The sequence below is a fragment of the Perna viridis genome, chromosome 7 (assembly GCF_037379345.1).
Source record: "Perna viridis isolate PV_CMFRI_1.1 ecotype Kerala chromosome 7, ASM3737934v1, whole genome shotgun sequence".
NCBI classification, from domain to species: Eukaryota; Metazoa; Mollusca; class Bivalvia; order Mytilida; family Mytilidae; genus Perna; species Perna viridis.
In genome coordinates this window covers 7,808,762-7,832,891 of record NC_142451.1, presented here as the reverse complement: position 1 = coordinate 7,832,891, position 24,130 = coordinate 7,808,762, and the positions used below count along the sequence as shown (strand labels likewise).

Genomic DNA, 24,130 nt, shown 5'->3' with positions numbered 1-24,130 from the left:
TGGTTAAGAAACCAGTCGAAACCACGCGCTGAGGCGACATCTACGTTACAGGAAATGACCAGTAGCAGGTGTCTGAGATTTTGAGATACAAAAGAAAAAAAAAACAGATATCGGTTATCTTAGTATGGTTATTTTCTAATAAGATTTCATAAACAAAATTAAACATAATAAGACAAAAACTTTGCGTAGTATTTTAAGTAAATTGCACACATAGCACCAGATCGCAGGCGCTATAGAGTATAGCCTGTAGGCTGTACAGTTGAATCACGAACAAGGGCAAGAACATAGTGTCCATACAATGTAATTAATTATATGGACACTATATCCTTGCCTCAGTTCGTAATTCAATGATATTATGTCACCATATGTGACCAGAGTGTTATTTACAGGCACAAGCCCCTGGCTTGAAGTCCAGATTAGTCCGAATAATTATGCTATCATTTGCCATTTGGAGGATAATTTTTATTTTGCTTGGTTGCATCCTGTTGTTAGTGAGGCATAAACATCAGATTTAAAAAAAGCATCAGCAAATGTATCACCCTGGACGACATTACTATTTGGACCACCCGTGGTTGTGAGAATGGTACATTTATACAGTACCTGAACTGATCCGTGCAACTACAATTTTGATTGATCAGTTTCCGATTAGTCATCCATCTGTCAAATCAGTCCATTAAACCGGTGATCGCATCACTTGACCACAGAGCGGTCAATATATTTTGAGGATATCGTTTCATGTGTCAATTTAGACACATATTTACTTAATGCAATAAATTCAATCATCAATTAATGACTTGTACTTTAAATTTGTTTCATTTTTAACAAAATATAATATGTGGATTTGAAATCTTAAATTTAAGGCAAAATTGATACAGTTGTACAGTCAAACCTCGGTAGCTCGAACTCCAAGGGACCATTGAAATCTGTTCAAGTTATCGGGAGTTCCAGAAATTGAAGTTCGTATATTTCCAGATTTTTTTTCTGTGTTGGTCCGAATTCGACTTTATCGTTAGAAATTGCCTACTTTCTACGAAGTTTTGTTAGTTTGTAGATCTTTTTCGTTCGCTTTCAGAAGATTATGTTGATTTGTGGACATTTTAAAAATGTTCAGAATTCGAGTTTCTTGGTCAATAATTTGTTTCATCCGATTTTCTTTCATGCTTTTATCATACCGACTTTGGAACATTCTCGAACTACAATCAGTGTTGTGTTAAAGATCAAAGCTACCTAATTAGTGATGACTTAAATTTTAGCTGTAATTTACTAAAATGACACTGAGTAATGATAGGGTTTCAGTTTTTCACACCTTTTATTACCCAAGCTGACAAAATTGCTGACGAATTTGAGTTGGTGAAGGTTATTCTCTAAGATTTATTACCGAATGGACCGACTAGTCAGTTGGAGTGTTTGAGAAATCCAAGGTTATTTATATTGATTATATGGAGAAAATTTTGGTACTTTGAATTGTGTTCGAGAAATCCCGGGTGTTCGAGCCTTCTGATTGGAGCGAGTGAAGTTCGAATGTATATGGGATTATTTCCAATGGAAATTTTAAAATTTATATCAACAAATCATCCATCATTTTACATAACAAAACAACGATCAGATCTGTCATCGGTTATCAATCAATCAATGATCAATCAGTCAGTGGTCATTGATCCGACAAGTAGTTGTGTGGGTCAGTTCAGGGACCATACATGTATTCACATTTTGAATTCTACTTAAGGTCGTGATTCTAAAAGTGGGGTAAAGAATCAAACACACCAGTGAAAACAGAGAAACCCTCTGGTAAGATTTCAATGCTTTAAAAAAACTTGAAAACTTGTCCTTGGGGGTCTGAGATTTCTCTGTCTTGCTTTTCCAGCGGAGTTAGATTCTTAATATCTCTCTGAAAGTGGACGTTACTCACTGAATTTTTAGGAAGTAGCTTGAGCCCTGCACGTGGTAAACATAGGGAGTACTCAACTGTTTTGCCTGCAGTACAAGAATGGGATTAGCATTACAGCATGGCCATTCACGTTATGCAGTACATATTTCACGTATAATAAAAATCACATACGTACAATTTCAGAAGTCAAAATGTTCATGCACGGAAAATAATAATGCCCTATTTTTATTTTAATGGATTTCCAGTGTTTGAATTTCAGGTATTCCATGCCATGTTTCATAGTCAAAATACATCGCTATCCGAAAATATTTTTATGGACATCTAAAGTAAAAGTAAAATATGTCTGAATTTATCAGACGATTTAATTGGCTACTTTCGATACCTAAGTCCAATCGCAGAAGTCGTTTTAAATAATAAAGTCTCAGTATATCGGGTAGATTCATTGGCTGCTTTAGGTATCTTTGACCAATCGCAGAAGTCATTTAAAGTAATACATTCTGGCTGTGATAGGGATGAGGTTGTAGGACAAGCTGCAGTCAGATTTAATGCTGATAAACAATACTATCCATGCAACTACATTTATTATTATGATGCTGAACTTTAATTTGAAGTTGAACAAAATAAAGTATTGAAATGTATATGTTATTCTATTTAACTGTGAACATATGCTAAAAAGAAATACAAAATGACAAAACATACTCAATTATTATAGTCTTCTATTCTACATTGCCCTTTTTGCATGACATTGATTTCAGGATCATGTGTACCCTCAATAAAACCTCAGTACCCCCAAATTCATAGGTCAGGGGGTACATGTACCCCCATTTGCAAAAACCAGTGGGCATGCTGTATTATGTGGCTAACACTTATTTGCTCTTTCAAACAAAGATAATACAGTTTTAAAAATAGATCAAGTAATTGCCAAATACACCAAACAGTATGCATAGAGATAAGGGAGAAAATAGCAATCAGCTGATTGAAAAAATGAAGTTAACAATAACATATTACAGTTAAGGCAGCGGGGTCACTGACAAGCTTACATGCATTGTATATGGTGTTCATTGACTTGTGATAAAATGTTTTTAAAATTCTAATATTTTCAGTTACTAAATTACAAGACTACCCATGAAAAAAAGAGATGATTGACCTTTGTAAGATTAAAGAAGACTTCTCAGTACTGGTGAAAGAAGCCCAGCCATGGACACTGACCCAGTTTGTCATGTGGTTGGACCTTAAATTATCTGAGTTCAAGATCAAAGGTTATATGGTGCTTGGTAAGAACACGATTTCTTAAAAAATAATAAAATGATAATTTATTGAGTACACATCATATTAATATTGTAGTATTGCTTGGCCCTGGTTTGCTTCCCCTTTTTTCTCTGAACTCTGTGTTTTGTATGTCTACGCAAATAAATTTATCTGAATACTTAAGTAGCATAAATACTACCAAAAATAAAATTTAATTTCCATTATTCTACACCAGTTATTATATTTCCTAATTAGTGAAAAGTGAATTACATGTTTTTTGTTTCATGTCTTCATTTTACCCCATGCAATGGTTACAAGTGTTTTTTTTATGTGAAGGTCAGTCACCCTTTTGTCAACAGTAGATTATCACCAATACAGAGGAAAAAATCAAACACAATATAATTAAACTTATTTTGACATACATGTACATTGTACACATATTACTACCCCTCTGTTATCTTTAGATCACCAAACAAAGACCAAACCACAATGGATAGCTGCTGATGATACCTCCAGTGATGTAGTCCCTTCTCCAGCCCCTTGTCGGCAATGTAATAAACATGACACAAACTTTTACTCTGATATCCATGCCTCACCAGCATCTAAACGGCAGAGACAATCTGAGACGGTCGATGACAGTGAGCCAATTCGAGGTGAAGTGGGTGTTATTGACTTGTCCCATGCTGAACTCAATAGGAGAGGAAGTAAGTCAGACTTGTCTCAAGTAAATAGAAGGGGGAATGCTTCAGTAAGTTTAAATAGACAGGAAAAAAACATTTCTCGCCAGCTTTCATCCAGTGCTAATGTTAATAGAGATATTGGAAGGAAAGAGACTGTCATAGAAATTGATCCCGTTTCACCCACCGAGAAAATGTTTTTGACAAACTCAACAGTCAGCAAAACAAGTACTCCCATTCAGTCTTATACTCACAATGAGTCTAAACATAAACCTCCAATAGTTGGTACTGCTCTTTATACCTCTACACAAAGTTCAACGATGCCAACATTTTCAACAGGTCATATTTCATCAGCACCAGGGACTATGCCTTCATTTTCAACAGGGCATATTTCATCAGCGTCAGGGACTATGCCTTCATTTTCAGCAGGGCACATTTCATCAGTGCCGAGAACTGTGTCAACATTTTCTAGTCGAAGCTTTGCTCTTGGTGCTCCACCTACAATAGCAACTACTCAGTCGCAGCCACCAACTACATCAAACTTAGATGAAATGATTGCGCAAGCTGTGAAATTTAATGAAATCCGAACAGATCCTACCTCTAGTCAACAAGTATCTAGAATGGAAATTCAGACTTTGCCATCAAGGGTACAGGATAATGTGCAAATATCTAACTCTAGTCATTCAAGTTTTGTTGAACAGTCACATGGACAAAATATTCAGCAAAGTTCACCAACAAAACCTGCAGTGCCTGTAGCATTGCATGCAAACATAGACAATATTAGTAGGGAAGAATCTCATAGTCATTCTTCATCAGATATTACAGAAATAAAAATAGAACAGGTAGATACAGAAGAAGAGTGTCATATTACAGATTCATTCTTTACAGGTAATTATGAGTTATTCAAAAGAAGGTTGAAAGAATCTCCTGTTGGCCAACTCTGTTAGCTTACTTCACATACATGTACTTTCAATGTAAATGAACAAATCTCCCAGTGAAGAATAAAATATGTATGAGGTTAATGTATCTTGCTTGAGAAAAGTCTGGTTATTGTCATGTCTAATTTGAAATGATAGATCGGTCTTTAAATGTGTCAAAATTTCCCATTGATATGGTAAAAAGTGCCCAAATCGTCCACTGTACCCAAATCGTCAAAGTTGATAATTTTTTTATGCAATATTTTTCTTTTCTAAACAGAGCATAGAATGTCACATTGGACCATGATTCTTGTTTATATACTGTGTAAAGTGTGAATATTTTTAAAGCTTTTTATGGTAGCAAAGGACGCTTTGGGTACTCATTGAAATGTCATGATGTATAAAAGAAAACTTCCTTCATTTCTGCAACTACATGTATTTGCGTAAAAATAATGATAAAAAATAATATATACTATATATGATATTCATGAAAAGATTCCTCTGAAACTCACAATTTATTTCTTTTGTGTCTTCCTTACGTTTATAGTAACGATATCGTGTAGCAAATATTTTTTTACGCTATTTTTTTGCCATAAAAATCGTGGACGATATGGGCATTCGGTTGTTCTTGTCATGGATTTTTCCTGACTTCATTTCAAAGAATTCTGCATCAAAGATTTTGATACAAATAGAACAAGATAAAAGATAAGTATGATTAACTAGAAAATTTCCTCAACATACATTGTATTTAACTTTTAGTAGCAACTACATTGTAAAAAATAAAGTATTTGAATGACTGTGAGATGATAGTGTAAAGTTCATTTTTATGATACAGTGGTGGTGTTCTAATATGTTGATATGTGACAAAAAAGGATGAATTATCACACAATATGAAGCTGTTACAAAACTTATTTCATCTGATGAAAATAGAATATGAAGCAAAATCTGATTTTGTATGTACATGTACACATTTCAAGTACATGTATTTCTCTGATGTTCATTCTCTACATGTCCTTAATATTTGATTATATCATGCAGAAGTTCATTGTCTTTTATTTGATACATTTATAGCATTATAGTGTTTAACTGTAATACCAAGAAGCAATTTGTTGTAGAAGAGTAATCAGGGGAACCAAGGTTAAAGTGGTAATCAAAAGAATTTAATCAGGGACAAAGTCCAGACATGGAAAACAGACACACACAACAAGAACATAAAGTAACTAAAATCATACATACAAAGTAACAAAAGCAAATGAGCAACTCAGACTCCACTAAAATCTGGGAGCATGGACCAGGTGCACCGGTAGGGTAAGCATCCTCTGCTTTTCTAGAAACACCCGCCGAGTTTACCTAAATGGACTTGTAGTATTTTAAACATGTACATTGTATGTCTATACTCCCTACTTAATTGGCTTGTTTTATCTGTGTTGCAGGACCTCCCATTGATAGCACACAGTTACCACCACAGTACACATCAATGGTAACAGATGGATCTGTTCCAACAGATGTTCAGATAGGAATAGAATCTGCAATGGTCAGCTCAATAGTTCATCCAAAGCCATCTAGGTTTACAATGCGTAAGGATCTAGAGCCAACAGGACAACCTAAACAAGGTCTTGTAGATCCTGAAACAGCAAAGGCATATCAGGTTTGTTCATGCAGTTTTATGTGCATGTGTCAAAGTTAATCAAGTGTTTTTACAATTAGACCTTCATCCTCATTTCAGTCAGTTCATGTGCCTATTTAAAACATTATTCTAGGGTATATGATGTACACCTGTGAAATACCTTTTTTGTACTGATTCCTAGTAGTGAAAATTTGAGATAAATATACATGTAGACTTAATCATAATGAGCTTATACTTATTTTAACTATTCTTAAAAAAATCTATCTTAACCATATCATATCAATCTATTATTTACACATACATGTAGTAATACAGTACATGGATTTCCTGTCTTCAAGATTTTGAAAGCAACCTTGCCATGCATGGTATATTGGTGCAGGGATAAAGATTTTATATTGTTTACAGATGGTTGAACTTGTCAATGGTAGTGGAGTCTATGTCTATGAGAAAACAGTTGCACAAACCTTTTCTGTGGGAACTGAGAACCAAGCAGGAACTTACAATGGAGAAAAAATGGCTAGATTTCTGTTGAATGTGTTTTGGACTAGAAAAGAACTAATTGGAGCGACTTTGTCCAAGAGTGGAAAGCTTAGAGGGAAAAAAATACTCAATCAACAAATAATAGAGGCTATATTAGGTAATAAAGATATGGTGTATACTGTAAATTCAGAAACAATTGTGATGTTTTTTTAAGATTTTAATAATTAAGAATCGTAACGTAACTAGTGGGATTTTTTTGTGAGCTTAAAAATCAAATAGTATTTTTGACTAAAACTACAAAATCAAAATAATGAATGCATTCAATGGTTTCTGCATTCACAGTAATATTTTTTGTCTGCCGAAATAAGTGTTCAAGCATTCCCATCTAAAGGGAAGTTCAGTTGAGGCAAAGTTTTTTAAATTTTTTAATTTTATTCCACTTTCACTCACCAAGCAGAAAAAAAAAAAAGGAAATTTCCTGAGGGACAATTTTCAGCTTTTCCGTTTTGAGCCTTTCATTTTCTCAGATCCTAGAACAATATTATGCCACCATTAATTAAAAATTGTTGACGTGATACTGTAAATGTATTAATTTTGCAGTTTTCTTGGTAGGCAAAAAGTGTGAAAAATAGTACTCATGAAATTAACTTTTGACACAATGTAACACTTATCATTTTTTGAAACTGCAAAAATTGATAGCTGTGATGACAGAATCTATAAAGTGGAAATTAATACGTTTATAGAAGACCTGATTTTTTGGGTAGTAGTGGTAGTGTTTGGCTTAAATAATCTCAGAAATAAGGGTGTTTTACATGTATCTGATGAAAGCTTTCAATTTGTTAAAAAAAAATGACTAAAAAGATAAAAGCTTGTATTTTCCAATCAGTTGTCAAACAACAAGATGTGATGTTGCCGTTCAAAATTATACTGATTAACTGTTTATGATTAATCCTTTTCTTTTTCTTGTAATCCTTGATGATCGTTATAATTTTAGGTTTTGTTGTATATTAAGTTTATTTTTCCTCTTTCACAAAAGCATGTACTCTGACGATGTCATCTTTGCATCACAACATTTTAAGAGTACATGTATGCCATTTTTCACACATTTTAATATTGATTCTTTTTGGTCCTAAGAATAGTTTTTTATCTTAAGAAATGCATGGATGTGAATATACCTTGAAAACTAAAGAAATTATCTTCACTGACACACAGTAGGAAAAAGTATATGGAAAAAAAAATAAATTTCAGAGGCTTCTATGACTAGCAAGGTAAGAAGTGGAAATTATTTTTTTTACAATCCTGAAAAAAGTTGTATCATATTGACCAGCCAACTTATATCTACTGAATATTTGAGCCAAAAAATAAGTTGTTGTTTATGGAGGTTTTTATTTGTTGCTAGTATAAACGATTGAAGAAAGAAGAAAAAGTTTAAAAAGGGGAAATAAAAATACATAGAAAGCTAAAAGACAGGGTAGCATATAACATTAGTGTTTGTATTAGTTGGTGGTCTTCTAAAGAGGCATGATAGGTATACCATGTACAGCTTGATATAAAACAAAATTGGCGTAAAAAATAGCTCTTCTTGTTTTTTAGAATTCTGTACATCTCATAGTCCACACTCAAGATCTCAAGTACGACAAGTTATGGGGAGTACTGTTTCAAAAGCAACATCTTTAGAAAGGCAACGACTTTTGGCAAAAGTGAAAAGAATTGATAGATCTTGATTTTTTGCATTTATCTGTTTTTTAGACTTTTGTGAACAAAATGGTCGCCATACAAGAGGACAAGTTCGACAAGTCTTGGGAAGTAGCATTACAAATCGTACCTCAAGTGAGCGCGGAAAAATTCTGAGAAACCTCAAATTCCTCAACAATTAATTAGTGTTAAATACATTTGTAAGCAAATCATATGTGAGGAACAATATTGAACTTGTCGTACTCAGGATTGTCTTTGGAAACGAGGATCTTAAGAATTAATATTTTTCTGAGTTTTCATCTATTTTTAGACTTTTGTGTCCAGTCAGGAAAGCACACTAAAGTACAAGTTAGAAAGGCATTAAGTGACAGTTTAGGTATGCGAGAATGGAGGGCCAAACAACAATTTATGAAAGTTATGAAACGACATCAAATGTATACATCTAAAAACTAAAATAATGGAAGACCGATTTTATTTCCATTTACAGAATTCAAAGGATTTATTTCCCAACATTAAAGTATATAACAGACAATGCAGGAAGTCACTAAGCAGCAAATTTGAAATTATTTCCATCTTTATTTTAGAATTTTGTGTCAAAGAAGGAAGACATTCAAATGCAGAAGTTAAAAAGGCAGTAAGAGATAGTTTAGCAATGCGGGAATGGAGAGCCAAAAGAAGATCATGGACATTTATGAAATGATTGGATGGAAAAAATTGCAGAATTGTAATATGAATAGTTCTCTGTTGTGAATGTGAAGCTTGTTTGGAGATTACAAAAATTAATTTATATGAAAATGTCTCCTTTTAGATTTTTGCACACACAATGGAAGACACAGCAGACCTAAAGTATATAAAGCTATTAGTGATAATCTTTGTACAAGAGCATGGCGGGCTAAGAAGGTTCTACAAGCGCAATTACAGCTGTTAGAAAAGTCAGGAAGAAGTGGACAGGACAAGAAAAAATTTGAATGATTGCACTGAATTTTATTTTATGTGTTTCTTTTATTTATTTCCTGTATAAGTAACAGTAGTCCTTTTTAAGGTTAATTTAGGAAGGGCAATAACTTAAATCAGAAAACCTGGTTTTCTGTTTCGGAGACAATTATAAATAAGGTTGAAAAAAAATATAATAATATGTCTTTTTCATGCTTCCCTAATAACCCTGGTTTTTTGTGGCTACCCCTAAAATTTTATGACCATTTTGGCTTAAGCACTGCTAAAGTCTAGATTGCTTGCTTCCCCATTAACTTTAAAATGTTTTTGAAAAATAAAACTATTTCCCTACCTACCTTCATTACTTTTTTCTTGCTGGTAGCAGGAAACGAAACTTAATTCGTTCAAATTTTTATAATTTTGATTTGAAAATATAATAATAATGACAAAACATATGTAATATAATTGCTTGGTATAAAGCAATGACCCTCTTTTATGACATGTTTAATGGTTTAGTTTGATTTTATTTTTTAGATATTGATAAAATTTAAATGTTTTTTATACTGATCTGCTTGTTAAATTATTGATAAAACAAGAATGGAGGGAAAGTAAGGTGGTTAAAGTATCTTATTGTGATATAAATCCAAATGTTATTTTTATTTTACAAATCATTGGGCCTAAAAAAACAACCTGTGTATCTTCTATTGAAGTACTTGCCAAAACATGGGTATCTTTTTTCTTAATTTTTCAATTACTTGAAATTTGATAGAAATAGTTATGTGGTTTGTCTTTTTATTGTAATTTTTTATTTGTTTGCATGTTGTTAACTTTTTGTAAGTAATCATACCAAAGATTCAGTTTTATAATGTTGTTGACATATTTTTCATGTGACCAGAGTTCAGTTATGTTTCTATGTCAAGGGAATTGAAATACTTTCATTTCGTTTTACGACTTTTATACCTGTTTTTTGTATAAATTGTAAAAAGTTACCATTTATCGATTTGTATAAATTGTAAAAAGTTACCATTTATCGAAATGTGGATTATTGTTGCCATCAAGTTGTGAATAAGATCCAGCATTATTGACCATCACAGTTTACTGTGAAAGGATTATTGTTCATTTGGTACCTATTTTCGTGGTTTGTTGGTTTGGTAAATCACGAAATTTGGTTCCCAATGAAAAGGAAATTTCCAATTTGTTTGTATGATCTAGTTCTCAAATCCAAGAAATCAAGAATGTACAAACTGGTCATTTTCCCCTAAACCACCATGATTGGTACCAATGAATAAAAAGTACTTTCACAGTAATTTGTCTGAATGTGTATTATTGACTCTATCAAAAAAGCCGGAATTTATTGTTGTGAATAAGATCCAGCATTATTACAACAAGTCCAAGACTAATTTTATTGTACATGTACATGAATCATTGCAGATAAAACATTGAGTTTGTTGTGGTGTGATTTTCATCAATCAGATGAAGCCCTAATACCATGTTGCATAAAACAAGGTATAGACCTACAAGGTTAATTGATGGTAGAACAGACCAAACTGATAGTTTTCTAATGTGTATATGATTAAAGTTTAACCCAATAATGAGTATGTGTAATTATTTCTTCCCAATACATGTATTAATATACATGTCTTATTAATGTATACCATTGTCTATTCATCCTTCAGCATGTCACACATTACTATGTTATACCTACACTTGATGAGTGATTGGTATTTTGGAATTAATTTGTCTGTCTGTTTGTCCAAATTTGTTTGCAATTATCTCCACTCCCAATGGATGGATGGATTTCAAATTTTATGTGCTATTGAAAATCAACATCCCATTTCATGGGAATGATAGAGACATTTTTTGTCAAATAAGTTTTGGCTGCAAATGGATGGATTTATTTCAAATTTTATGTGCACCTTCATCTAGATTGGGCATATATTGTAAGTGTTTTCTGAATGTTCCTTGGGGATTTTTGATCCGTAAAAAAACATGGCTGCCATTACTAAAAATAGAACATAGGCACAGTAGTTTTTTGCATATATCTCCAAAACTGTTAGGTTTAGCCAAATTCTGACATTGGTAAAAGTGTTCAGCATGATTAGATCTATCTGCAGTCAAATTTTCATTTTAATCTGTTGAGCCATGTTGGAGTTATTGCCCTTTTTCAACGCTTTTACCATTTTTGATGTTATTTCTTCCAAAATCTTCTCCTCAGAAACTACTGTACAGAATTTAATGAAAGTTGGTATTTTTGTTTTAAAGGGTATCCTTAACAAAATGACTGTTTGGATTTTTGATCTGTTATAAAGCATGGCTGCTGTTATTAAAAATAGAACATAGGGGTCAGACAGCATATTTTTGCATATATCTCCAAAACGGTTAGGTTTAACCAAATCTGACACGAGGTAAAATTATTCAGCATGATGAGATCTATTTGTGGTCAAAATTTGGTGAAAATCTGTTGACCATGTTGGAGTTATTGCTCTTTCTTGGACGTTTTTTGCTGTTTTTGATGTGATTACTTTCAAAAATTTTCTCCTCAGTAACTACATTACAGAATTTAATGAAAGTTGGTATTCCTGTTTTAAAGGGTATCCTTAACAAAATGACTGTTTGGATTAATGATCTGTTATAAAGCATGGCTGCTGTTACTAAGAATAGAACATAGCGGTCAGACAGCAGATTCTTGCGCTTATCTCCAAAACAGTTAGGTTTAACCCAAATTTGACTTGGGTAAAATTATTCAGCATGAAAAGATCTATCTGTGGTCAAATTTTGGTGAAAATTTGTTGACCCATGCTGGAGTTATTGCCCTTTTTGGACGTTTTTTTTCTGTTTATGATGTTATTACTTTAAAAAATTTGCTTGTCAGAAACTATTATGCATAATTCAATGAAAGTTGGCATTTTTGTCTTATATGGTATCCTTAACGAAATGACTGATTTTTGATTGCTGAAAATACATGGCTGCCGTTTCTAAAAATAGAACAATGGGATCAGACAGCTGATTTTTGCATACATCTCCAAATCTGTTAGGTTTAGCTAATAGCTTTCAATTGCTGAAATGATCCTTATTATAAGGCTTACAAATGAGTTCAATGAATCAAACAGTCAAAATTGTCTGACAACTCCTTGTTAGAGTTATTGCCTTTAAAAGGCAAAAATTTAACCAGGTGAGCGATTCAGGCTCCTGGGAGCCTCTTGTTATTGATATGTTTTGTTTCTGGTTATTTTTTAACACTGAAAAAATAAAGGACATCATACTGCATGTCATGTGCCTCGCTGTAGTTGGTTATATGTAGTGATTGGTACATGTCCCATTTAGATTCTTGATTCAGAGTATATCTTTTCTCTTCTTGGATGCCCATATAGACAAAAATGAAGGATAATTGTGCATGTGTCAAACCCCTCATAATATGTAATGAAATGCAATACATGAAATATAACCGGTAATGAATTATTGTTTTTTTATGTACAGACATACATAATGCATGCACACGAAGGCATTGAGTAAGATATAGTGATATTAATATCAGTACCTTCAAAAACAAAGTGAAAGTTTATATATATGTGGAGGACGTTGTATGACTGCAAACACACCATGGTTATATAATGGTATGGCGCTATCGTAAGCTGTGTATTTGTTGTCTGTATGCACTGTTTTCGTGCTATAACTTGAATCATGGTTAATCTTTCTAAATTTCAATACAAGGTATCAAACCACAGAAGAAAGGTTGGTATTGGTTTTTGGGGTTACGACTTCAGCCTTTTTGAATGAGCAAGAAGCTTACAATTTGTTGTATAGGTATAATAATAATTTTGATACTGCTGTATACTACTAGCATTTGAAATATGGTATATCATTTATTTATTAATGTTCTTACAAAAACTTCCTTTACACTTGTATTTATTACGGTAATTCTGATAATACCCTTCACTTCAGAGCATGAATTTTCCCATCTGAGAAAAATCTTCGAAAGTTAAGTTTCATTTAGTCAAAAATTTATCTCATTTGTTGTCCAAAATTATTTTTTCATCAATTTTTAAAAAGAATTTTGTTATTTCATTCAATTTGAATATGGCATATGAATGTTGGAAGGTCTTGGCTTACTGATCACAACAAATGTTGTTGACTATATTTGGAAAGAATTAAATTCATACCATTGATTCAGTATAAAATAAGAATCAGAAATGAATAAATTCAACATGCTAAAAAAGTAGGAAAAAATTAAAATAAAATTTGTCTATTTTTGGCACAAGGGTCGCACATTTTGAATATGTACATAAATACTGTACAACAATTTGTCATATTATGTTGTGGTTTCATGCATGTAATCTGTATACTATTCCAACTTCACACAGTATTTATACACATTTTGAAGATGCACACCTCCCATCATGGACAAATTGTATGAATTCTTTACTACAGTTTAAACATTTTTACATGTGCCATTTTTACCAATTGGAACCAAACTTGGTTTGAATGTGCCTTGGGGTATCCTGCATAGAACTGATGTGGGGATTTTTGATCTGTCAAAAAGCAGGGTTAAAGTGTTCAGCATGATGAGATCTATCTGTGGTCAAATGTTCATTTTTATCTGTTCAGCCATATTGGAGTTATTGCCCTTTTTTGACATTTTTGTGCTATTTTTAATGTTATTTCTTTCAAAGATCTTCTCATCTGACACTATTTGACCAACTGGAACCAAACTTTGTATGAATGTTCCTTTGGGTATCATGTATAGAACTGGTGTGGGGATTTTTGATCTGTGGAAAAACATGGCCACTGTTACTAAAAATAAAACAAAGGGGTCAGACAGTAGTTTTTTGCATATATCTTCAAAACCATTAGGTTTAGCTAAATTCTGAGATGGGTAAAAGTGTGCAGCATGATGAGATCTGTCTGCGGTCAAATTTTCATTTTAATCTATAAAGCCATGTTGGAGTTATTGCCCTTTTTCAACGTTTTTTGCTATTTTTTTTTATTTTGTTTCTTTCAAAAATATTCTCCTCTGACAATGTTTTACCAATTGAAACAAAACTCGGTATAAGTGTTCCTTAGGGTATCCTGCGTAGAATTGAAGTGGGGTTTTTTGATCCATCAAAAAACATGGCCACTGTTACTAAAAATAGTAGATAGGGGTCAAACAGTAGTTTTTCACATATATCTCCAAAACCATTAGGTTTAGCCAAATTCTTTCAATAGCTGAAATGATCCTTATTTTTTGAACTACAAAAGTCTTCAGGCATAAAATTTGTCAGACGCCTTCTTATAAGAGTTATTGCTGTTGACAGGGGAAAATTTTTATAGTTTTCAGCCAATGTTTTGAAAACTATGATAGATTTAAACTTTCATTTGTGGAAATGATCCTTATGATAAGTCCTATCAAAGTTTTCTTGAGTCAAAATTGTTGGACAACTTGTTTAATTTACTGCCCTTGAAAGGCAAAATTCAACCAGGTGAGCGATTCAGGCTTCTGGGAGCCTCTTGTTTTTATAAATCTCCAAAACTGTTAGGTTTAACCAAATTCTTACATGGATTCAAAGTATTCACCATGATGAGATCTATCTGTGATATAATTTTGGTGAAAATCTGTTGACCCATGCTGAAACTAATTGCAACAAAATTTGAATAAGTTTTTGAACAATTTTTTTTAGGGTTTTACTAACTAAAATTTTTCATCAGTCAAAAATTAGGACCAGGTTCACTAGTAGGGTAAACAGCCTCTGCTTTTCTTGAAACACCGACTGAGTTGCTCATAAAATGTCAAGTTTGAGGTAGATGAAAAAGGAAAGGAAAACTATGGCACGTTGAACAAAGCGGTTGTCATGGTTGAAGATGGATAATGTATTAATTTTTGCTGTTGCTAATTTTCACAAGTAGAAATTTTTACAGTTTTAAAAAAGATAACTGTTCCTAATGATAAATCAATGTTTTGTCAGCAACATTTAGTGCATTCATTGTCATCTTTCCACCCCAAAAAGAGGGAAAATAAGTACATCCTGAAAATCTATTGTATTTACAATAGTCAGTGCCTATTACAAATAAATTTAATCTGATAATAAGGAATATCTTACTGTAAACTATGAAGTGGTTAATGCATGGTATGGTCCATAGGCTGTAGTACAATATTGTCTTTCATCTGTAGACAAAGAAGAATTCATGTACATTAAACAATAAATATGAGGTTTCTTACATGTCATCCAATGTGTTATCCTTTTGTAGGTAAATTTGGAGACACAGACAATGACACATCAGCTAATGAAAGTACTTACCTATCAGAGCATGATAATCATTCTTTTAATCAAGGAGGAGGTCCCAGTCTGCCACCACCTTTATTTCAAGCTAATGCACCAACAGATATAGACCTGCCGGAGTTTGAAGATCCAATAGTTCGTAGAGCCTTAGAAGATAATAGACCACCTTCTCGGAACTTATGGTCTAAGATAATTACTCGATGTGCCTACCATTTGCTGTCAAAAGGAGTACCTAGGAAACATGACTATCAAACATTTGCTGAGAAATTTTACAGGCAATATCCCTGTGTTGGAACAACTCGAGGACCAAATCCATGGGTAGGTTTCCATAAAAATTAATATGCTACCTATTTGTGTATTTTGTAATGAAAGTGAAAGGTATGTAGGCTGATCTTCTATCAAAATAAGGTTGTTTTCTTTGGGGAATGAGGCCATAAAAATTGGCTCACAATACTTCCATCCATCCAGCTATCTATCCATTAGTTGCCTAAAGGATTTTTGCTGCATTAGTTTAGTAGCCCTTGATGCATTTTGGTAAAATTGCACAGATGAATGCTAGTCTGACATGGAAGATGTCAATTGAATTTTATGTTTAAAAATTTGATTCATCATCAAAGGTGGATGGAGATACCGTAATTAATGGAAAACAGGCAAATGAAAATTCGGTCTTAAGTATGCATATTGAACCTGTAATATTTGTGCATGATCACAATGCAATAGTTTGTGGTAAAAGTGTGATGAAATAAATCGCACAAATAAGTGATATCTTACCCTATTTTTTTCAGATATGAACGTGATAATAAGTTTTCTATATTGATTCAAATAAATTGAATAAAACTAAATTAAAACAAATAATCAGAACACTGATTTAGCCAATAGATTCGTGTCAGTATTGAGAGAAGGTGTTAATTTCACTTTTTTTTTTTTAATTCCTCAAGTGTTTTGGGAACTTGCAGTTAAAAAGATAAAAATTCTTAATCACCAGTGAAAATGACCCCCTTAAGCAAATCCAGAGGCCATATATTATTTAGGTTAAGTGATTATCACTAGGAACTGACCACAATTTTCATTTGTCTGTTTTTCAGTGGGGTTTTACCAAATCTATATCACAGAAAGTGCGGACACTTAGATACATGACAAAACAGCGACGCATCAAAAGATCCTTGTTTTGGTATTAAACTGTTTGCAAGGTGCAAATTTGTTTCCAAACTTGTTAGTTTACTGTAGCTTTCTCATTCTAAAGCATTTTATCACCATTCTTTTTGAGGGTTAGGCTCTCGCCAGCAAAACACTTTTGCTTGCTTCAAACTTCTCCATATCCATTTATTTATTTTAAATGTTTTTACGGAAGGAAATGGCAATTTAAGGTGGAGTTCCTACTTTACCTTTTCCTAAAATTGGTCTTTTCGATGTACTTATTCTCTGAAAGGTGAGGAATTTTTATTGTTGTTGGATATCTTTGTATCCCTGTACATGTTTAAAATTTTCAAAGCTATGAACTATTTTGATATCTTAGGATTTTGAAGAGTACATACATGTACATGTAGGTTGATTAAATTGATATATTTTGGTGGCTTTCTGTCAAATTGTGCATGTTTAATTTTAGTGTAATCAGAATTTTAAGTGTTTAATTTTTGCGTAATCTTAATGATGGAATCAAACTATCCTTCATTATCCTAAAAAGAGTCTAACACTACCAGTGGCATATTCATTACTATGCATTACAACCAAGGGTCACTAAAATTGCTTTGCAGACACATACATGTTTTATGGTATAAAGCTTGTTTTTGTCCACACCTACCAAAACACTGATATACATGTACATGTATAAATGGGCTGCCTAAATTCTTGGAAAATGTTATTTTTAGATGAGTTTAATATTGACACTTTTAAGAGAGGTGCCAAATAAATCAAAATAAAACTACGGCCAATATTTCCCAATTTACAATAATTTGCTCTCAATTTTTTTCTGTGTGAGCTAAAATTTGTTGGAACTGGACTTTTTTATCAACTGAAATTCTATTTGAAGGGTAAAATTTCTATTCTGAAATTTATAAATTACTTTGACCTGCTCCATTTCTTTAAAATTAGGTATAGGGAAATATTTAAAAATATGCATTAATGAGTATTTTACATGTGCACTGTGTTTTTACAGTAAATACTATATCATGAAAATAAGTCTATATAAAGTTTTTACTTAATCTTATTTTCAAGCAAGAGAAAAAGTTGTTGTAGAACAATATGAAAATGTCAAAATGAAACAGAAGTTCAATGAATTGAAGAATGTTTCCAATTTTAGTAGGTTTTATGAAATAACCTGTTAAAAAAAAAAAACAATGTTCGAAATTTTGAATATTTCTAATGGATCACATTCCAAATATTTGTAATTGATTTGTAACCAAAATGATATTTTGTTTGGGATTATTTTAATCACGGAATAGGGACCAATTATTAATGACATCACTGTACCTGGGCTTACCAGGTTTTACATATATTAACATAATTTGCTCAAAAGAACAACCAATAAGAAAACTTGATACAATTCCAATTAGATTATTAGTAAATGTATCTAAATGTTTAGTCTTAATATCTCAATTTTCAGATGGATACTTTTACATGATACGGTACTATACATAAATATACTTTATAATTTAAGCACTTTTTACTGGGTAAGATATACAATTTGTATAGAAATTTATCTAACAAAATAGAATAAACTTCATCCAAAACTGAAATTAGAATTGGGTTAAAGTTGAGTTGTATTATAACTTGATGGTACATATTAAAGGAAAATGTGAACTATTGACCTAACTCTCTTGTTTTACTTGTGTACAATTTTCATTTCATAAACAGTTTAGAAACTTACAGCTTCGTATTTCAAGTTTTACCTTATTCATGCTGGTGACTGATTAATAAGAAAACTAATGGTCATCAAACCACCTGAGACATAAACTAAGGTTGTTTGCACTCAGTTGAAAGTGTTGCCAGTATATTAATTTTGATTACGGGTACCTTATCCTTAATGAATAAATCTTGATGGTAATGGAATTGGAAGTGGTTGTTGGGAAATACAATTTGGATAAACTGTATGAAAATTCACTTCTTTTCTATTGGTATATTACAGAGTGCAATGGCCAAAAGGTTGTCTCAGAGGGTCAGATGGTGTAGGTGGTATAACAGGAAAAACCCATACTAGTAGAATTTTAACTTCCATTATTTGTAAGTTTTAATGAAAATGATTGTAAATGTGACACTTTCAGTTATTTATCAGATATGGGGAACAGTTGAATATTAAATTTCAATAATTGAGATGGTTATGTCTTAAAGTACCAGTCCACATAAAATTCAGGCACTGCTAATGGTATAGTGATTCATGGTGAAGAAAAACCCACCTAACAAATGATGCTTTTTCAGTCTATCTATGCTATACTTTGACATGACAACAACCTCTTCTGTATTCAGATTTGCACTTTTTAGAAAATCATACATTCGTCTCCCTCAAAAATCAACTCATTGAAGCTAAATAAGAGCTATAACTCTTCCAAAGTGAAAATTTCTTGTATGATCTATATTATTTTTAGAGCAAAAGCGCAACAACCAAAATGAAAAACTAAGACTGGTTATGTGATCAGTAACTGTTTCTGAACAACAAATAAAACAGAATTTTTTGGTTTTTGACATGCACGAATCACCTTCTGTCTGATTTTTAGAAAGACTGCTACTTTAAAAATTGTTAAGTCTTTGGCAAGTAATTTAAAGAATTAACTATCAAGACTATAGATATATTATCCCATAAGCAATTAAGGGTGTAGGACAAGCACCAATGTATAGAGTATATATTGTTTCTATAAAAAGCAATGAAAATAGGATTTGAAGTAGAGAAATATAAATCTATACGAAAATAATAAACATTTTGCATAAGAAATTCAGATATATGGTATGAGTCTTTTACAGATCCATCAAATATAAAGAAAGCTAGCTTTAGGTTCCAATATTTTGCCCCACTTAAAAAAAATACATGATCCCTCAGATCCTGCGTAAGGAATTAAATCTTTACCCCTAATATTCAGGTAGATCAATCTCTAATGATAGGGCTTTAAAACGCATAAACTATTTTTCATTCATAGAACATTGTTTTTCTGTTTTGCAGACATATGTGGCTCAAAGTCTGTCATCTAAAATTAGAAAAATTCGGTGGAAGTATAAAAAAGACAGTAAAAGAAGAATGATAGAGACATTATCACATTTCAATAATCCATAGAATTTCATAGTGCTATTGTAGTTTGATGTTAAGTCTTATGTTTTGTGATGAAGTTATTACTTTTCACTTGAAGTATATTGTAGTGTTTATATCTAATTACAGAGAACTTTGAATACCCTAACAATAGCTCCATGGTTTTGTTATTGCGATTCTAGCATGGAAAATGTATATGTTAGAATTAATTTGTGAATATCAGTCCACCCTAGACTATAAGCAGAATTGCTCCTAGACTGATAGATAGGCATAAGTGAGCTATTTCAATGTTGACATCTCTTTTAAAGGGTTTGAGATCATTTTGCTTTGGTGGGGATTGACCAGTATTCAATCATTTGATACTTCATAATTGATAATAATTGTGTTGAATAAATATATGGTAATTTATTGATATTCCTAAATCTTGTTTTCAGAGTAAATTTGCTCGAGCTGTTTCTGATAGTGTACGTAATAAGCGCTGGAGAGTAAGAAAAATGCAAAAGATGTACACTTACAGATTTTAATTGTCACAGAAAAATCTGAACTTTTTACTACTTATTTCCTCTATTTTGTCAGCTTTCAGTGTATATACAATGATATTATTGGTCAAGGTCATAAATGGGTCATATTTTTAAGTGGAAATAAACCTGGAGTGTGAAACCTGCCTACATCATACCCCATTTAGACTGTAAAATTTGTCTGGTGTTTCGGCTCACCTAGGTTCAAAATACATTTCAAACGTATAAAATGACTTTAAAAAAATCTCCTGTTTTGAAAGGTTTTTTTCGGGGTTTGGTTAAGGCAGGTTTCATTGTTCTTAAATTTTGTGATGTTTTGATTCAAAACAAAATATTTGAGTCAACATTATTTGTAAACTTGTTCATTAAATAATTTTTTTTTAGTTAATTTCATTTTACATATTTAAGTTTATTTATGTGGTATTTCTTGGTCCAATGCTTTGAAGGCCTTTCATTCATCAGTATTATTTTCTTGGCTTGCAAAACTTTCAATTCATATAAATCTAGGATTTTGAAATCATGGATTTCATATACTATATAGCTTGTAAGTTTTAAAAGAAACTTTTCATGTTGTTGGTAATTTGAATAACAGGATTGACCTTACTGTGAACCACAAAAATGCTACCTGATGATTTTAAAATACATGTCATTCTTCCGCAATCAGTAAAAGTTGTAAAGTTCGAAGATTATGAAAATGGGATGGTCTATATGCTGTTCAGATCTGATTTATGATGACGGACAGAATGTTTTGAAATCAGGATGAAAAAACAAAAAAAAATGTAGAGTTCTACTGTTAATTCAAATGTGAGTAGAAAAGGGATTCTTTGTTAAATTAAAAAAAAAAACATGCACATACAGGTATACATTTGTATATTTGAGTTTCAAAATAGTCAACCATTTTAAAATACCTTGGATATATTGTATGACTCAAAAAAGCCTTTTCAATATAAAATGTATGCTTGATCTGTAGTATAAAATATTTCAATTTTTTTAAGGACAAAATTTTTTTGTTATTTTTTGCAGACTGAACTGTCACTAGAGATTTCACAAAAGGTTAGGAATTTACGGAAGAAAATACGTCGGTTACATGATCAAGGAAAACCTTTGGAATTTCCAATCTAAATTAAAGGACCTATATTATAATGGAATTTTTTTTTCAGAATCTCTCTCCTAAATCAAGGGATCTGTCAATTTTATCGTGGGAAATCTTTGGATTTTCCAAACTAAATAAAAGGACCTACTGATAAGTGATCTAACAAGTAGCTTAGTATTGTAACATGACTTAATGTAACATTTTGTCAATATTTTGTACATATATCTGTTTTGTCCTGTTTCCACTTCCCCTTGCCTTGCCATGTGACCTGAATAGGCAACCCTATTGATATATGGACTTAAATGTGGAATTACAGGAGACTTTTTTGTGTTTTTTCAGACTGTAATGGCAAATTCTGTATCCCATAGTGTTAGAAATATTCGATGGAGAATAAGAAAACAACAACAGCAACATAGAACACGTCCCCATTCTTTCACTCAGTAAAGGTTCAGATACATAAAGAGGTGAAATTGGCTCTTTTTCTTTTTAGAGTGGAAGAAATTTTACTTGCTGAACAAAACTCATTCTCTAACTTAAATTTCCTGTATTAATCTGATTGTCTGTAATGATTATAGGTCATAATCACTGGTCACAATAACCTATTTTTTATTTTTGCAAAGCCAAGAAGTAATTTTCTCCTTTAGCATTGTTTACAAGTATCTAAACCAATTAAGGCCCATGCATGAAATCTTTTGATGTTTCAATTTTTTATTTAATTGAATTTCATGGAGACTTGGTAGGTCTGTGATTTTTGAGAATATGATCCATTTCAATCAATTAGAAAAGAAAATGAATGTTTTTACTTCGTTCGATTTTTTTGTTTCTTGAAAAAAATTACAACAGTGCAACATAATTAAACAGTTCTAATTTATCACATGTATATCAATATACTACAAAAATTCATATCCAATTGGTACATTGTATCATTTATAAATTCAGACTGGCAACAACTAAAATTAACACACACACACACCTGTCTTCTACTTGTATTATAATAGCTACTTGAAGGGTACATGTATTTATATGATTTTTTTTGTTAAAGTGTTCTACTTAAAGAATGAGATAATCCAGTAAAAAGATCACATGTTTATTAAGTTATCATAACAGTTTATTGATAACAATAGACCATGGAAAAGTTATGGGAACAAAAACTATTTATATTTCATGTTAATTTTTCCATATTTTGTGAAAGTGGAGATGCAGTTGTACAAATGTACTTTTGTTTTTATTTAAAAAAAAAAACTGTTTTGTTGGAGCAGATTAGATGCTATTAAGTCAAAGTTTTTTTTTGCACAGTTTTTATTCATTCGTGTATAATTAAAAACTTCATTTTGTCATGAAATTTGGTTTAGTCTAACATTTGTACATTTACAAAATTCAAATATTTTTCACTGTTCAAAATCAGCTTTTTGTTTGCCTTTTCATTGACAAAAAATGTATTTTTAATATTAACTTCAAGGTTGATGTCATCTTGAATGAATCTGTTACTTACAGTACCTGAACCGATCCGTACAACTAAAATTGTACACATATTTACATAATGCAAAAATTTGAAGATAAATTCAAACTTTTATTTTACAATTGTTTTATTTTTAAGAGAACATCCGTCATTTTACATATTAAAACTGCAAGCAGATTGGTCAACGGTCATCGGTTATCGATCTGTCAGCAATCAATCAGTCAGTGGTCATTGATCCGTCAGATCATTTCGTGGATCAGTTCAAGGACTGTATAAAGTACCATATGTAATCAATCATTTGTATTTTAATGACTTGTATTGTGTTATTTTTGTAACTGGATTTTTTATGATGTTTGCTTGTTTATATGTTGAATTAAATGTTTCAATGCCATATTGTTTTTTCCTGTCTTTCAATTTCGATGATTTTGAAAGCAATGAAAAACGAAAGGAAGCCAACTTGGACAAAGACAACCATGGTACTAAATAATTATTGACCAGTGATTCTAGAAAAGCAGAGGCCACCTACCTTACCAGTGGACCGGTTCACCTGGCGTCGATTTCACAAAAAGTCGTTAGTGTAAAGTGTTCATGACTCATGTGTTGTTAGTAACTTTATATTGTGATATTCATGTTGCCAATATAAGAGGTTTGTAGATTCCTGTCTGTCTACTGCCAGTAGCATTGAAATGGAAGTTGAACTAGGCATGACTAAATTAAATTCCTGTCGTTTTTTAACTTTTTTAACTTGTGCTATTGAAAAATTTTTAATACTAGAAAGACCAAAAGTGTCACCTCAAAGTAATGCATTGTCCTTCTTTCGGCTATTATAAGTCAATGTTATTGCAATTATCTTGACACTTAATGGATGGAAGGATTTAAAATTTGGTATGGTTTATACCTCTTCGCAATTCCCATAAAATGAAACTTTCAACAATGCATGTGGAAGAAGCTTAAGCATTTCAAATTCAAGAAAATAAACTGTTATGGGCTTTAAAGTACTGGTAATGCTGTGTGAGCAACTCCAAATAATTGTGTTTTCTGGAACTATTTAGTGCTCTGATAGGCAAGTGAAATCAGGGATAACTATGTATTATAACTATACAT

General features: G+C 31.9%; 1 protein-coding gene across 20 annotated transcripts; it reads left to right on the top strand.

Annotated features, from left to right (window-relative positions):
* The first annotated feature begins 18 nt into the window (after positions 1–18).
* LOC148611162 (uncharacterized) lies at positions 19–23,417 on the top strand. 20 transcript variants are annotated; one of them, XR_015924073.1, is made up of 7 exons: positions 19–122; positions 2,992–3,162; positions 3,601–4,701; positions 6,164–6,378; positions 6,763–6,994; positions 7,991–8,105; positions 9,117–9,241. XR_015924073.1 is itself a non-coding variant. In XM_088591350.1 (7 exons), the coding sequence occupies exons 2-7, from the start codon at positions 3,027–3,029 to the stop codon at positions 9,502–9,504; spliced, it is 1,803 nt and encodes a 600-aa protein (XP_088447476.1). In that variant the 5' UTR covers positions 19–122; positions 2,992–3,026; the 3' UTR covers positions 9,505–11,060. The 20 variants fall into 20 exon arrangements, 17 of the variants coding, with proteins under 17 accessions (XP_088447476.1, XP_088447487.1, XP_088447486.1 ...); XR_015924072.1 differs by lacking the exon at positions 9,117–9,241 and adding an exon at positions 8,587–8,700; XR_015924074.1 differs by lacking the exon at positions 9,117–9,241 and adding an exon at positions 8,431–8,516.
* The last annotated feature ends 713 nt before the right edge of the window (positions 23,418–24,130 follow it).

Excerpts from the sequence above, each read along its gene's own strand:
- LOC148611162 (XM_088591345.1), top strand. The coding sequence starts at position 3,027 with ATGATTGACCTTTGTAAGATTAAAGAAGACTTCTCAGTACTGGTGAAA. Across the intron at positions 3,163-3,600 it reads CAAAGGTTATATGGTGCTTG|ATCACCAAACAAAGACCAAA; the intron begins GTAAGAACACGA and ends TGTTATCTTTAG. Across the intron at positions 6,995-9,340 it reads AATAATAGAGGCTATATTAG|ATTTTTGCACACACAATGGA; the intron begins GTAATAAAGATA and ends GTCTCCTTTTAG.